Below are 16,004 nucleotides of genomic sequence, written 5' to 3' on the forward strand. Positions count from 1 at the left end.
GACATTTCTATTTTTACACGATCTAACCCAAAAACCTCCGTTATGAATAATATTGGTCGCGAAAGCCTAGGGGGTTAAATAAATCGCAGTATGAAAACAGAATAAATCGCAGCATGAGATTTTTTTCAAGAGCTTGCATATTCAATATTGCAGATACGATTCCAACGACCGACAGCCCAATCCTTAACTATCAACAATATCCAGATGTAAGTCCAAACACCAATTCTAACCCCTCCAGCAAACAAAACCCTAACCACACTATCCATCTAGACCTCTGCCTATCCCCAACGTTACTCACATTCAGACTGTAGTCCGACGCACAAACCCAAGCCAAAACAATAACTACCCCTGACAAACAACCCCACAATCAGGCGTGGAAAACCTTCTTGCATTTTTTCACGTGCATAATTTTCGCTCAAGGCTCGTAGACTGGATATGCACAAAAACAACATCGATCACCGAACAGACCCAGAGCTGACATGAGTGGGAAACAGTGTCAGAGTGCATGGCCAGTGGACGGTGTCCTCCATCTACTCACCTTGGCGGGCGGCGTGGTGCCAGGCCCGCTAAGCCGCCGAATCTGGCTGCCGTTCTGGCTCAGCCGCTTGGTGCTGCTGCCCATGTTGAGCAGCGGCTTCTTGACCGTGGCGCCGTGGTCATTGTGCACCGAGTCCACCTTCTCGCAGGTCTTCGTTAGCAGCTGTGAACGTGGATGCACATGCACCATTGACACACAATCCTGTGGCAGCCCACACGAAAGCTCAGGATAAGGAGGTATATATATTTGGTGCGGTTTCCTATGGCTACGCTTCTGTTGACACTGGCTTTAAGTTTCAGGCATCAATATTCCGTAGATTTATGATTTTAATCAATTCCAATGCTCCTTGATTATATTAGATGTATATGGTGTAATGGGTTGGTGACCCACACCCACCTCAAGTCACTACCTTCACCAGCGTCGTTAAAACAAAACCTTGAATTGATTCATGATCAGATCGACAATTTATTGAATTGTGGGTAGGGTAAATCATTACATATCTGATTAACAATTAAGCCGAAAAAATCACAAAGTCACCTTTTAGTCTGGCTCAGCATCAGGAAACAACCGTGAACCCACAGAAACCTAAATTTGCTTTGACCCTCTGTACATTATTGCGCCTCAGGCCTCTCATAGCCTTGGCTGTATTAATACAATGGGTCACGAGCAATTCAAACCGTGATGCAAACCCACGATTTAACATGGCACTTTGCTAAATTTAACGCCAACTTAAATCAATAACCAACAACAGCCTCACACCTGCATGGCCAGACCCCAGCATACAAATAAACCACTACAATAAAACAGCAGATGTACTCGTGAGCAAAACAAGTTGGCATGTACAGGTAGTCCCCGACTTACGATGGAGATGCGTTATGACGACCCCATCGTAAGTCGAAAATATCGTAAGTCAAAGATGGCCTAGCCTACCCAGGAGTCTTAAAGAATGATGATAATTTAGCAAAACAGAGCAATTTACAGTACCGTACTGTATAAACTATATACTGTATGTAGTTATTAAATACAATATTGTATTGCACAGTGAAATTTAAAGTAAAAAACAAGGTAAATTCTTCGCCTACCTATATGAACTGCAATTTCATGGAAAGTTTTTTCAGGAAACAATCCTATCTGCTATAAAAGCTTTTAACATGCATTGAACACCGAGACAACTTAACTCCGCCGACCGCTGGTGAAAGTGAGGCATCACACAAGGCGGGAGATGCGTACAGTACATCCCGGCAGCGTCCCAACGTACCGTATCGTACCTCATACGCTGCTGCGTTTGCCTGCCGCGCGAAATGTAAAATATTTAACAATTTTGTCATATCGCTATCGCCATCGTAAGATCGAAATATCATAAGTCGGACCATCGTAAGTTGGGGACTACCTGTATGTAGGTGGTCAGGACAGGAGAACAAATGCATTTCGTTCGTAGCGACCACTAAAGGGCTTACGTGAGAGCCGTTGGCATCTGGGAGGAACTGGCCGAACTCAGCCAGCAGGTCCTCCTGATTCTTGAAGAGCCGCGCAACCTCCGCATACACCTCCTGCTCCGTCAGCTTCGGCAGGTAATTCCCGCCAGACTCCTTCATATTACGCTGCTCTTTCTGCAATGGGCAGGGTGTGTCAAGCAGGAGTTATGGAGTGCAGCAGTGGAATGATCATTGCCGATGAGGAAATAGGAATTTCCTGCACGTACAAATACAAATTGTAATTTTACAAATTACCAAAGGTTTCACGGTTGTGCTCTATAGCTCCCCCAATGTGTTTTTGGGTTCAGTTCCCGAAGGAGGTTCCAGCATGAGCAGCGGACATGTCAGTGCCAAACAAAATGCAATACAACCCAAAAACACATCAGGGCTAAAAATACATTGTTTTGCAACAGTAACACATTGCTAAGCCATTAAACTCAAAGCCCTTGCTTTCATCATTGATAAAGTAGGTGCTGGGAGGCCCAATCCCCACTCCCTCCCCTATTGCAAAGGCAGACCAACCCAGAAAGCCCTAAAGGGGATTTACGAGAAATGTTAAGTGTATAAAAGTAAAAAAAAAAGTAAAGAAACCAGAATTTGACTGAGTAAATTAGCCTTCTTATTAATATCTCCATACCATCAAGCACACACTAGACGTGTAAGTTAGCACGTATGGTCAGCTCCAAAGTCATCCACTGCCACTGCCAAACACCTGATACGTGTGCAGGATCTCCAGGAAGGCCTTGTAGATGTCGGGTTGGCCCTGGAAGCGATTCTTGATCTTGTTTACGTAGTTGATGGCATGGTTGAACTCCACGGGCTGCGTGCTGTGAAGCTGCGGCTGCGGCGTCCCATGCAGTCCTCCAGCGGCACCACCACCTCCGCCACCTCCACCTCCGGTACCTACCTCCGCCGCCGCCGCCACCACTACCACCACCAGTACCAGGACCAGAGCCCTGGCTTGCTTGGCTCGTGGCTGCATGCTGCGTAGGGAAGCTGACCAGCGCAGCAGCTGCGGGGCCTGACGGCGTAACTGGTGAGCTGGGCACGGCCTGGTGAGAGAGAATGTGCACATGGGGAAAAATCTGGATGTTTAACTGTATGGGGGCGATGGTGTCACAAAGGAAGTTGTTTTATAATAAAACAAACATGGAACAGTAAATTGGAAAATTCTTCAGACTATAATGTGGCCCCGCCAAAAGATATTTGAATATCCTACACAGCCCTCGGTAACAAACATGTTCCATACCACTGCCCCACTTCAAAGAAAATTTAAACAAACATTATGGGACATTGGTTGACCCCCTATTCGCCAAACGTGTTAACACACAGCGATGTGATCTTACCCAAATGTGGACACCCATCCAAGAACAAACTGGGCCCAAAACCTTTAGCTTCAAAGCCCTAGGTCAACCAGACAATACAGCTGCAGAATTACCTTGCCAAGTTTTGGTGTGGGTGGTTGAGTTGGCGAGAGCTGCGGGTGAGGGATGCTGCTCAGTGGGTGAGGCTGCACGTTGCTGTGTTGCTGTTGCTGCTGTTGTGGTGGCGGTGGCGGCTGCTGCACAGGCTGGGCAGACTGCGTGGGCGTCGTCACACTGATGAGGTCGTTCGTCTGCACCTCAATCTTGTAGCCCGGTGGCAAGAATGTGTTGAAGCCCATGATGAGGTCCGGGTGGCCCTTGAAGAGGTTGGAGACTCGGCTGATGACGCCAGGTGTGTCGATGCTGTGTGTAAATAACAAAAATGTGATACATGCATAAGCACACAATGCACAGAGAACCCATTTGTTAATAAGCTCAAAATAGGAAGCAGGTAAATGCTAGACTTAAGGAATCGCCCTTTGTGGTGATATGGTCATCTATTACGATTCAATCTACAAATTATATATTTTTTACTATTAGTTTTAATTTACCCACACTCATTTATTCCATGAGCTTAAAGGTGGCATTTTCATGAAATTCATAAATCATTAATAATCCATTGTCACTGAAATATTCGATGCATGCACCATGAAAATTAGAAGTTATTTTCAATGTTGTTACTGTTGTGCCAAATAAAAAGTGGGTTTGCAATAAAATGCCACAATTCTGAAAAACCGGGTATGCGGAATCTAGTGTTGAGAAAACACAGTTGGGTTAACATTAACTAACACCACATTAAGTAATCAGAAATAATTTAAAATAATGCATAAGAATATATTAGGATCAACAAATCATTACATCTCTACCAAAGTCTTGGATATTCAACAGAAAACAATCCATCAAGAGTGAATCCAGGTTTCCTATGCGATTGTGGATCTGGGTGTGCAGCATCTTTCGCTTAAGAGTCTGAGAGAGACACTCATGAGTGAAGACTCACCTTTGGGACTTGAACTCTTTCATGATGTCCAGGAAGTCGTTGTACACTTGGGGCTGGTTCCCAAATTGTAGCTTCACCTGGTCCAGGTAGGACAAAGCATCCTCCACCTGGCAGTAACAAGATGTTGATTTAAAAAAAAGGTATGCATGCATTCATATAATGCAGCCGAGAAGTACATATACATTGGACTAAGTGTATAGAATTAACTTGTAGTCAATAAAATAACAATCGGTATGCACATTATATAAATCTGCTGTTTAACAAGGAGACTATACAGGAATTACATAAGAGTGCACTAAATATCCAATACGTGTTAATTTAGTGCACCCTTATTAAGCAGGATTAAATTAAATGTCACAACTCCATTCATGAATATTTGTATTATTTAACTCACAGTTTAAGTAATTTTTCAAAAATAAGACATTTACATAAAATGCTTCATCCTTTAAATCACAATGACACGTTGGGATACAGAACTCCATTTCAAAAAGGAAAAGTGAATTGTGAAGTAGATTTTTAGCCCCGCTAATAGGTTTGCCAATTTAAGCTATAGTGCACCGTCCACACACAACTAATCACATTTGACGACTTCAACCCACCAACACAACAGCAGCTCTAATTAAGTGGCTCAGTGGTGCATCTACCTTGAGTCGCTGGAATTGCTGCCCTTGTGGCTGTGGCTGCGTGTGGGGATGAGAGGTGTGCGGGATGGGCTGGGGGTGAGCGGTGGGTAGCGAGGTGGAGTGATGATGTGTCCCGTGGACACCCGGGGATTGCCCGAGTGAACCCTGCGGCACAGTTGGAACCTGTTGGCAGTCAAAAAATAGCATTAACATCATGGCGTATTGCTGCTCAACACCACCAGCGATATTAGGAACAAAGCATGAATATATTACCGTAATAATATTTACTCCACAACCAGACTGCATGCAGATAATAAACATAGAAATCTGAAAAGTTACAATAAACCAAAAAAGTAGCGAGTAAACAATGCAATTTTTTTTTTACATAAGCCATGTTTAGTTTCCACGGTTTGACTCAAATAAGCACACTTCGGATCTCAGAGGGTAAAGAGCACTGAATTGTGACCAGGAGATGGCAGTACAGCAATACTCTTGAATCTATTTGTGTGGAGCTTGAGTGCAGTGCAATCCGATTACGTTATCAGGGTACTCCAGTTTCTCCCCACATGCCAACACTGATTCATGAAAATGGTCAAATATAGCAACGTAGTGTGCTCCGGGAACAGGTTTGACACTCAGCTTTTGTAGGTGCATAAAGAGCATTATTAAACCTAACATAGAAATGTAGTTTTAATATTGCTCTTATCTAATAAGAGGCTGGCAGTGATTACTGCACTTTGCCATGAACATGGGGCAACCAGTGTGGTTCCTGCCCATAGCTAACACGAGTGGCAACACACCATTCCTGGGCTCCTTACCAGTCTGCACTGACCAGCATGGTGAAGAAGTTAAAGTACCGCCAGGACAGAAATTACATGGGGAGGCCTTCATACAGCAGTGGATTGACAAAGAGCTATAAATTATGTAGATAAATATATTTTACAGGCCTGAAGGATTGACACTGAATTTTACTTCACGTGATATTGTTCTCTGTTATGATGTAGCATTGCTTAAAACAGTGGCAAGGGGTTTTAGACTGATGCCATTTCAATACTTGACGTTTTAAAACAAACATACAGTAAAACCTTGGATGGCAAGTAACTCGGTCTGCGAGTGTTTTGCAAGATGAGCAAATTTTTAAAATAAATATTAATTTGATAAACGAGCGAGGTCTTGCAATACGAGTAGTACGTATACGCTTTGTCTGCCAAGCGTCACGTGATCGCAACTGATATACGAGTGCTTTGGATTACAAACACCTTTCCGGAACGAATTATGCTCGCAATCCAAGGTTTTACTGTATGACCATGACAGAATGTCTTTTTTTTACATCTCAAAAACTTTTCACAGACCAAAATATGCCATAAAACTGTGTTCTTAGGCTCAAGGCGAGAAAATGTCATTTTATCGTAAACATATTTTTTTAATTCTCAAACTTGAGCCAGTTAATAAAATTTAAAATACTCCCAAATATGAAATGAATTAATAGTTTTGGGGTATGGCATGTTCAGTGTAACAATGCGAAGGTTGAAAAGGCAAACTAATGGTCAAAGCCAGTGGCCATTCCACTTGCTTAAATATTAAACCTTTAGACAAGACTGAGTCTTAAGACCCTTACAGACTGAGACCGTGTGGGATATATGGACTATTAATTTAGTTCATACATGGGATTCAATAAAAGATAACAAACTTCACACAAATCAGCAACCTGCTTGCTGTACTGCCTCATATTAGGCACGACCTCAAACAGTCATCAGGCAACAACGCAGTTGAGTACTGCCTATTTGGCAGTGGTCATTTGGGATACCTATGAATTTCAAGGATCTATTATTTTTGCCCCCTTAATGCAACCCTATTTTCACGGATTCTCATGTGTAATTTGTAGTTTTATTTAAACCATTAAGCCCAACATAACAGGAGCACATTTACATGAATTTCAAGTAATCGATTCTTACAGGTGATCATGAGCACAGTAGCGATCTTAAATTGCCACATCGTTAAATGCCTAATGCCCTGTGTGCCCAGTATGGGGACAATGACATTTAACTCATTAATAATCGCACCCAAGCAGTTGGCATCAGCATCAAAGGCATAACAGTGCGCACGTGTGGGTACCTGGTATGTCGGCGTCGTTGAATAGTGGATGTTGCTTGCTGGTGGGATGTTCTCCGAAATCTGATCGTACACAGACGGGGCGGGCGCTAGCGCCCGGTGCTGAGGGCGAGGGTAGACACCCTCTCCCCCAGCTCCAATGCGTGGTGTCAGCGGTCCCTGCTGCTGCTGTGGCTGCTGCTGATGCTGGTGCTGCTGCTGCTGCCCACCACCACCACCACCACCTGGCACATTCTCTTGTTCATCCAAGCGCCGCTTCATTCTACCAACCTGGAAGCAGATGAGCACGCATCAGCAATGCCTAAGCCCAAGACCAATCCGCTGCAAAGGACACTGCTGATTGGCTCATAAGGCTAATGGTGTGAGAGCACCGAGCCGACACCGCTGAGAGATCCTCCTGGGTTCTAACCTGGTTTTCACTTTCCCCTGATTAAAACCAGGTTCAAGTGTAGCGAAATGATGTCATCACGAGCCATCAAGTTCAGTTTCTCACTTAAAATGTGGCACATCCCAGCTACGAGGATTTCCATGCAAGGGATATCTCTAAAACGGAGCACGTGAAAAGTGCACCAGTGTGGACAGAGAGGAAATTTAAACGTTCCATTACATCACCCTGCAAGGAAGGCCCCTTCTCTAACACAGAATAACACTGCTTTGAGCTCTTATGGAGTCAAAGCAAAATTGGAAAACGCATGAGAAAAAAAAACACAAACATCCAGTAAAAACTGGAACAATAACCCAAAATTCTGGGATGCATTTCTAGTTCAAAAAAGATGCTCTTAAATTTAATTCCAGTGCATCAAGAAATCACTTCCAGGTTTAACAGAATTCTGCTGCAGATGTTATATTATCATTGTAGAAATTCATGGTCCTATGCCACTTAATGAAAAATGTAATAATTATATTATCATCAAGTATATTAACACATGTAAGATCACCAGCATATAAATATATCAAACAGGAATTCATATTATTTGGGTGTTTCGGTAAAGCCACGTAGATAGAAAATAAAAAATAATAACAATATCACGACGTTTCGATCGCAACAAGCAATCCTCATCATTGTGTTGCGATAGAAACGTCGTGATAATTATTTTTGTTATTTTTTCTATCTACGTGGCTTTACCAAAAGACCCAAAGAATAAAAATGTGTCTAACGAAAATCTTAAAAACCTTCGAAGCTTAAGGTACCTCTTGAAGTTTGTTAAAAGACCTTTTAAAGTATGCAATGATGGAGACACATTATCGCGGCACTATATTGTAAATAAATGGTTGGATATATCTGTCACTTAAAAATGTTGAGAACTAGAATTTACATATAAGCTATCACTATGGCAAGAACTCGCATTCCCCTGGCAAATGCCGCTCAGGCTAAGAAAATAACACTGATGCTATTCATTAATTCGGCTTCCTGGTGAACTTTCCAAGGACAGCAGAATATAAGTGGACAGTTTACGGTTCTATTACACATCACCAATGCATAGCAAGACCTCAATATGATTATACGGTACACTAATGATTTGAAATGTTTTTTGCCAAGAATTCAAATGCCACAATGAGTAGTACAGATTATTATACAACTATAACATAGCTTCACCCAAAAGAGAATACAAAATGGCAGAGAGCATGCTTTATTCTATCGATAGATAGTTAAATGTCTTCATAATCACAATAAATGTTACACTGGGAAATATTATTTTTCCCCGCGAATGGAATTTCTGAAATGAAATTTTAAATTCAAAGCCATGTTTGAGAAATCAGACCGTTATCATCCCGATCTCCACCAGCTATCAGCATGGAATCACCCAAGGGAGTAAAAAAAAGAAGTATAGACGGGGAGCTGGCAGGAGCAATCTAATTATTCACGTCGAAAAGCATGCCCTTTCCACAGGCAGAAGAAGCTTAGGCAGGGATCACCGTGCCGTCATTGTTTGAATGGACGTGTGCGGCCATGTGAGGTGTCTTTACTCCAATTCAATCGAGCACTCGCCTGCACCGAACCATGTTCAGCCGCCCTGCAGGCGAATGACCATCCCACTGTGTGGTCTCAAGCTGCGTTTTACTCCTTGCAACCGTGCCGGCAATTTGCAGACTTGGAAAGATGCATAATACACAAGTACAGAGAGGGGAGGTGAATGGTTAGTGTAAAAAATAACGGAATAAAATTTTTCAGGACTAAAAGGATGATAAATAATCAGAAATAATAATTATTGAATTATATATTTTTAAATGAAAAGCATAACTTTGGCAAAGCAAGTCAAAACCTCTATTTTACTGCACTCAAGTGAAGGATAACCTTGACATAAAATAAAAACATCAGCTCTAACATCACCTGCTCATGAGCCGAGTTCAGTATCCGCACTTTTCACTCACTGCATCATAATCCCTTGAGAAGTTCTAACGAGGGTTACACTACGCCAAACCCTTACCCATCGTGGTTACGTTCTTGAAAACAGCCGCAACCGACAAATCCGCCATCCGTAAACTGAAATGCAAATGAACATAGAGTTTGGTTCACGGTTTGTAACACGACACCCCCTTCTTGGTTACCCTACATTAAGCCAAACATAAAACAAGCATTTTACACGTAAAATATTAATATTTACTACGTTGGTTAAATACAGTAGAACTTTTAAAATAAAATGTATAGAATGGGAGAAATATATATAATGTAAGGAAGAAAAATCGCGGACCACCTAACCTCACTGGACTCTGGGAACAACACGTGACCTGGGACAAGCCGGCCTGTGCACTCTTCCATGGCTGCATCATCGCGAGCAGTGCAGTTACACGACATCTACAATACTTTATTTACGATGCATACTCGTGGTCAATCTTAAACGGTTGAGCCACAGGGGCGTAATCGGCTAACTGTACCTCAAGAAATTTGGCGCTAATGGTCAAACCCATGATGGACGAGGTTTTGGTGTACCTATATTGAAATACATTATTCGCTGGGCCACTTTTAACAGGTACCTAGAGACAAATTCGTATACTGTGGAATGTAATGTTGTTGCAATGTTGACCTTGCCCCACACCTCCGATTAGAACGGTTGGCTACGGAGTGCGACAGACGTTCAACATACACACACACACATCTTTCTCTGCAAAAAGACGTGAGCGCAATAAGGGTAAGAGAGCAAAGTTTGAGGACATTGGTCATTTTCACGACAACTTGCTTCCAAGCAAGCGCCTAGATATCTAACCTGCATGACATGAAATCACAATGCAATAAAATACACTAAACAGCAGCTTCAATTCTACACTGCAAAACAACACCTTTTGCAGTAAATTAAGAGCGATAGCCCAAACGTTGGTCGATGGACAAAAAAGGTTCACTCTATCGATACAATAGTGCAAGCAGCAACTCCTAACAGTCAGACATCGCATTAACAGAGAATATAAAATGACGAGATTCATTACTGACCATGAAGCATTCCTTAGTAGGAACGGGGGCATTCATCTTTACAGCAATGACTATAATTCTGCGATAAATGGCTTGCTAAATGCAAACAAACTTAAAATTGGTGAACCGTTTCCCCGTTAATACCTACGTGCAAACCTCCATATTTGTACATTTCTAGATGCGGTCTTACTTAGTCTATAAATTCAGACTTGATGGACGTGCGTATATTATTTGTGTTTAGTTTATTGTCCTTCCCCCGCCCCTCCGATTAGCACGGTTGGCTACGTACGGTGAAAAAGAAGTTCAACATACATATTTATCAAACGCTCACGTATACATAGAACAATGTCAGCTATTCATTTCAGCGCAATGTATAAACTCTAGAAAATAATTAAATACAGCAGTGTTAGACCGATGTGCAGATTGGTGTTAATTTAAAATTAATCATTTAAATGTACATTGTTATATTCTTGGTTCTTTCGGTAAAGTCACGTAGAAGGGAAATAAGAAAATAATACAAATATAAAACAATAAAATTCTCACGACGTTTCGACTGCTTTCACACACGATGATGATTGCTTGTGTTGCAGTCGAAACGTCGTGATAATTTCATTGTTTAACATTTGTATTATTTTATTATTTCCCTTCTACGTGACTTTAACGAAAGAACCAAGAATATGAATCCCTGCAGTCACGAAAGCTTTAAATCAAAATTTACATTAATTTTATTCAAAAGTATTCCGATGCCCCAAACAAGTTGGCCTTTAGATGTTTTACAAACTGTAAACTTGCTTAGGCACAAGTATAACACCCTGCGTTACTCTTCAGTCCTATTTATAGTCGGTCCTCAACAGAGCACTTGGGAAAGTGTAACTGTAGGGGTGGGGGTGTACTACAAGAAAACGTATACAGAATGCCTTACCAATTGTAAAAACAGACGAAAAGGCAAGCCACTAAATGTCTTGGAACCGGTCTGTTTGGAGGTGTATACGTCTATGGCGAGATTTAACTAGTATACAGTGCTGTATTTTTAATCAGTCACAGCTGCAGCTATTAATCATGTGTACCAATTGCGCAGTTTAACACGGAAAGTGGATGCATTAAATTGTTAACTCAGCACGTTGGCCAGACAAATCGAGTTTTCGGGGGTAATGGCAATGCAAAGTAGACGGTCAGAATGACTGGCGTTATAGATGGAAGAGCCAACCTTTTAAAACCAATCAAAAGTGCCGTGTCCCGGCGAAAGCAATGGGAAATTACCAGACGACAATGACGTTTGGAAATGCACATGACTAGTGTCCTCGCAAATAGGCAGAAATAAGCCGAGGTAGTCTGGCAACTACTGTCCATGCAGCTTTGTATCCATAGAGCACATTTCAATACCACATACATTCATGAGCTTTTTAAAAAATATACTCAAGCCGCTTTTATTTTTCGTGCAAGGTTATGTTTAGGGGTCAGGTATAGGAAGTGAACATAAGCCAGCCTTTCTTGCCCCGTAGCTAAGAATCCAGACAAAATGGCTCTACTGCACCTATACATGGCACTCAATAATCGGTCAAATATCGCAATGCAGGATCCTGCTGAAAAGTCGATTTCATGAACAAACACTGAATTAACTGTAGATTTGAAGCTTTCGTGACTGCAAGGATTCATATTCTTAGGTTTTTTCGGTAAAGTCACGTAGGTAAAACATCAACATTAATACAAAATAAAATAAAACCAAAATCACGACGTGTTGCCTCCGAAACGTCGTGATTTTTGTTTTATTTTTTATTAATTTTGATGTTTTACCTACGTGACTTTACCGAAAAAACCTAAGAACACTGAATTAACGTCACCGTTTCATAAAAATCAACTGCCCTCGTACGTACATGTACTCGTGCCTCAAATAAGTTCGGAACATCATCTATAAAGGCTCTTTGCCATTTAGTTTGTCGTCCTTCCCCGCACCTCCGATTAACACTGTTGGCTACGTACCGTGCGAAAGAAGTTCTACATACATACATACATCCCTTTGTCAATGCACTGCTGGATGAAGGCCCTCTCAGCACGCCGTTCGGGTTTACAACTTCTCCACACTGGTCGGTGTAGTTTGCTTAACCCCGGAGAGACGCATAGACACGAAAGAAATGTACCCGAAGTACAGCCAAAGTGAATTGTAACACACCCCCGTGCATTGCAGTCAAATAAACTCGTCTATCCCGCCCCCTCCACCCCTTTAAAGGAGACTGCGATCATACAGCAAAGCCTAACTCCCCCCTGGAAGGCAAGGCGGCTGTAAACAGCAAGTTACAGAATGAGAGATAGAATCCTGAAACCTCAGTCCCTTTTATTTAATTTACATAAATTTTCTAACTTAAAACGACAACGCTCCGGTCGACGGAACTGGCCTTTTTAGGTCGCGAACCTCGATGTAAAGCTCGCTCACATTTGCCGTGCTCGACAGCACATAGGTTGACACGTTTAGTAAACGTGACCATTAGATTAGTCGGCAAGACGAGAAGGTGAACAAAGTCGGGTTTAAGTACAAACCGTAGCAGCTTCCGTGCTCCCACGGCTCGCTTTTAGGTACACAACTACTCACCATCACGACGCTCACGTACACGAGTTTTTACCCCCCTTTGCTACCAGCCACGCCGAAGCGAGCCCGAGACCTTGTAATCCCCGACGTGGGATATTAAATACAACTTTAAACAGCGATCTAAGTAAACGACGTGGAATGAATAAGAAGCCGCGAAGGAGGAGCGCGGCCTACGCGGACAGGCTTTATCATGGCGAACCCAAAACAAGAGAGCCGCTTCGCCACACTCAACACTACGCTCACCCGCGCCAGACGGGCGCCGCGTCCCTCGCCTTCGGCAGCCCCGCAGGATAAACTCGCTCTTCTCTTCGCAGAAGCGGCGCACGGTTTATAGAAAAAAAATTGATCAAAATAACAAAAATGTTTACACAATTTCTTGTGTGTGTGTGTTGAAGCCTCCGAACACCGTTTGCCACTGCTGGAAACGAAGAGGGGCGTGTCTAATAAAACCCCGCGGTGACGTCACGGCGCCAGCCAATCAGGACGAAGGGCAGTTTTGGCGCCAAATTGAAGACACGCCCCGTTTTCAAGCTTCAAGCCACGCCCCCCCACCACCCTCAGCCTTAAATAACCATTTTCTAAATTTAACGAATTACCATTTATTATATACCATTTATTACCCAGGATTTACTTCAGAATTACAATCTTTACACGGCGATGCTTCTGCTGCGTTGGGTGTGGTGCACGAGCGCAAACAAAATAAATAACTTAAACCACGTAGGCTTTCGCAACCAATATAATCTTTTTTTTTTGGGTCAGATCGCGTAAATGTGTCGTTAAACCCGCCACCACCCGACACAGCCAATTAGTAAGATTTGTCACGTAAACAGAACTTGTTAACAGTACAGCACACTGGTAAATGTTGTGGTCAAATGTCGTGGCCAAGCCACAACGTTTACAATCAGAGTACGACGTTTCGCCAGTAATTACAACCAGCCTCATCAGGCGAAAGCCAGATTTGTGGAGAAGCCCTCTTGTTTGGTGGTGGCGGGTTTAACGACACATTTATATATTTACACGATCTAACCCAACAAAAATCACCTGTATTGTGAAAAAAATAAATCACCTGAGAATGGACCTTAAAAAAGGCTTTATTCTGGAAATAATATGCGAAGTTTTGAGCAATTGTCCTTAATCATAACAAATGAATTTAGGCTTTGTTCTCAAATGTCAGAGTATTTGGATCCTTTACATTTCCACTTCGTTGAGCTGTCACTTGCGGCCAGGTCGCTTCTGAAAAAAAACAGCTATATTGCTCAAGTGGGCCTTACCTGGTAAAAGTTAAAGTTTAATAGTTTTTAGTTTAATTTATCTCTGCTCAATTTATGAATTATATAACCACTCTTGCTTGGCCAAGCAAGCAAGCTTTAGTCAAGCCCCTTGGTGGCAGCTTCATCTCGGCCCCTTCTTCCAATGTTCAGCAACAATGGTTGAATGTACATTCAGTAAGTTATCTAACAACTGAAAGGGGTCATCAGTATTTCATGGCTTTTTAAAATAACTTCTCCAATGCTACCTTGCAAATATAATCTAACAAAACGCGCTATTCTTACCACAGCGTTGCCTCATCTTGTTCTCTCCGAGCCCGAGACATTATTTAATGAAGACGTAGGTCTTTAGCGATTAACAAACAATAATTGAAATAACAAAATACCAGCCCACCCCCATTCCTCGACGCGGCCACAGTGCCTCCCTTTTATACCTGACCCCCCCCCTAACCCCGCCCCCTAACCTCTACCCCCCCCAACCCCTCCCCTCACCCCAACCCCACCCACCCACTCCGCCCCACCCCTCCCCCTACCTCCACTCCCCCCAACCCCTCCCCCCTACCTCCACTCCCCCCAACCCCTCCCCTCACCCCAACCCCGCCCACCACCACCCCCACTAACCCCGCCCCCTAACCTCTACCCCCCCCATCCCCTCCCCTCACCCCAACCCCGCCCACCACCCCCCCCCTAACCCCGCCTCCTTACCTCTACCCCCCCCAACCCCTCCCCTCACCCCAACCACACCCGCCCACTCCGCCCCACCCCTCCCCCTACCTCCACTACCCCCAACCCCTCCCCTCTACCTCCACTCCCCCCAACCCCTCCCCTCTACCTCCACTCCCCCCAACCCCTCCCCTCACCCCAACCCCGCCCACCACCATCCCCCCCTAACCCCGCCCCCTAACCTCTACCCCCCCCAACCCCTCCCCCTCACCCCAACCCCGCCCACCACCACCCCCCCTAACCCCGCCCCCTAACCCCTCCCCTCACCCCAACCCCTCCCCCCTACCTCCACTCCCCCCAACCCCTCCCCCCTACCTCCACTCCCCCCAACCCCTCCCCCCTACCTCCACTCCCCCCAACCCCTCCCCTCTACCTCCACTCCCCCCAACCCCTCCCCTCTACCTCCACTCCCCCCAACCCCTCCCCCTACCTCCACTCCCCCCAACCCCTCCCCCTACCTCCACTCCCCCCAACCCCTCCCCCCTACCTCCACTCCCCCCAACCCCTCCCCTCTACCTCCACTCCCCCCAACCCCTCCCCTCACCCCAACCCCGCCCACCACCATCCCCCCCTAACCCCGCCCCCTAACCTCTACCCCCCCCAACCCCTCCCCCTTACCCCAACCCCGCCCACCACCACCCCCCCTAACCCCGCCCCCTAACCCCTCCCCTCACCCCAACCCCTCTCCCCTACCTCCACTCCCCCCAACCCCTCCCCCCTACCTCCACTCCCCCCAACCCCTCCCCCCTACCTCCACTCCCCCCAACCCCTCCCCTCACCCCAACCCCGCCCACCACCACCCCCACTAACCCCGCCCCCTAACCTCTACCCAACCCCTCCCCTCATCCCGACCCCACCCACCACCACCCCCCCCCCCACAAACCCCACCCCTCATCTCAACTCCCCCCCAACCC

General features: G+C 44.6%; 1 protein-coding gene across 1 annotated transcript in view; it reads right to left on the reverse strand.

The window, feature by feature from the left end:
- Window positions 1-13,525, reverse strand: part of LOC133354290 (paired amphipathic helix protein Sin3a-like) — a 31,435-nt gene extending 17,910 nt beyond the window's left edge. Inside the window, 10 exon segments of the mRNA XM_061571029.1 lie at window positions 539-700; window positions 1,996-2,148; window positions 2,726-2,911; window positions 2,913-3,065; window positions 3,452-3,740; window positions 4,375-4,481; window positions 5,019-5,180; window positions 7,113-7,379; window positions 9,100-9,201; window positions 13,343-13,525. Of these exon segments, the coding sequence (XP_061427013.1) occupies window positions 539-700; window positions 1,996-2,148; window positions 2,726-2,911; window positions 2,913-3,065; window positions 3,452-3,740; window positions 4,375-4,481; window positions 5,019-5,180; window positions 7,113-7,370 (1,470 nt within the window). The 5' untranslated portion in view covers window positions 7,371-7,379; window positions 9,100-9,201; window positions 13,343-13,525.
- Between the last annotated feature and the right edge of the window lie 2,479 nt (window positions 13,526-16,004).

This window comes from Lethenteron reissneri, chromosome 46 (genome assembly GCF_015708825.2).
Source record: "Lethenteron reissneri isolate LAM-NWPU_2019-01 chromosome 46, ASM1570882v1, whole genome shotgun sequence".
Taxonomy (NCBI): Eukaryota; Metazoa; Chordata; class Hyperoartia; order Petromyzontiformes; family Petromyzontidae; genus Lethenteron; species Lethenteron reissneri.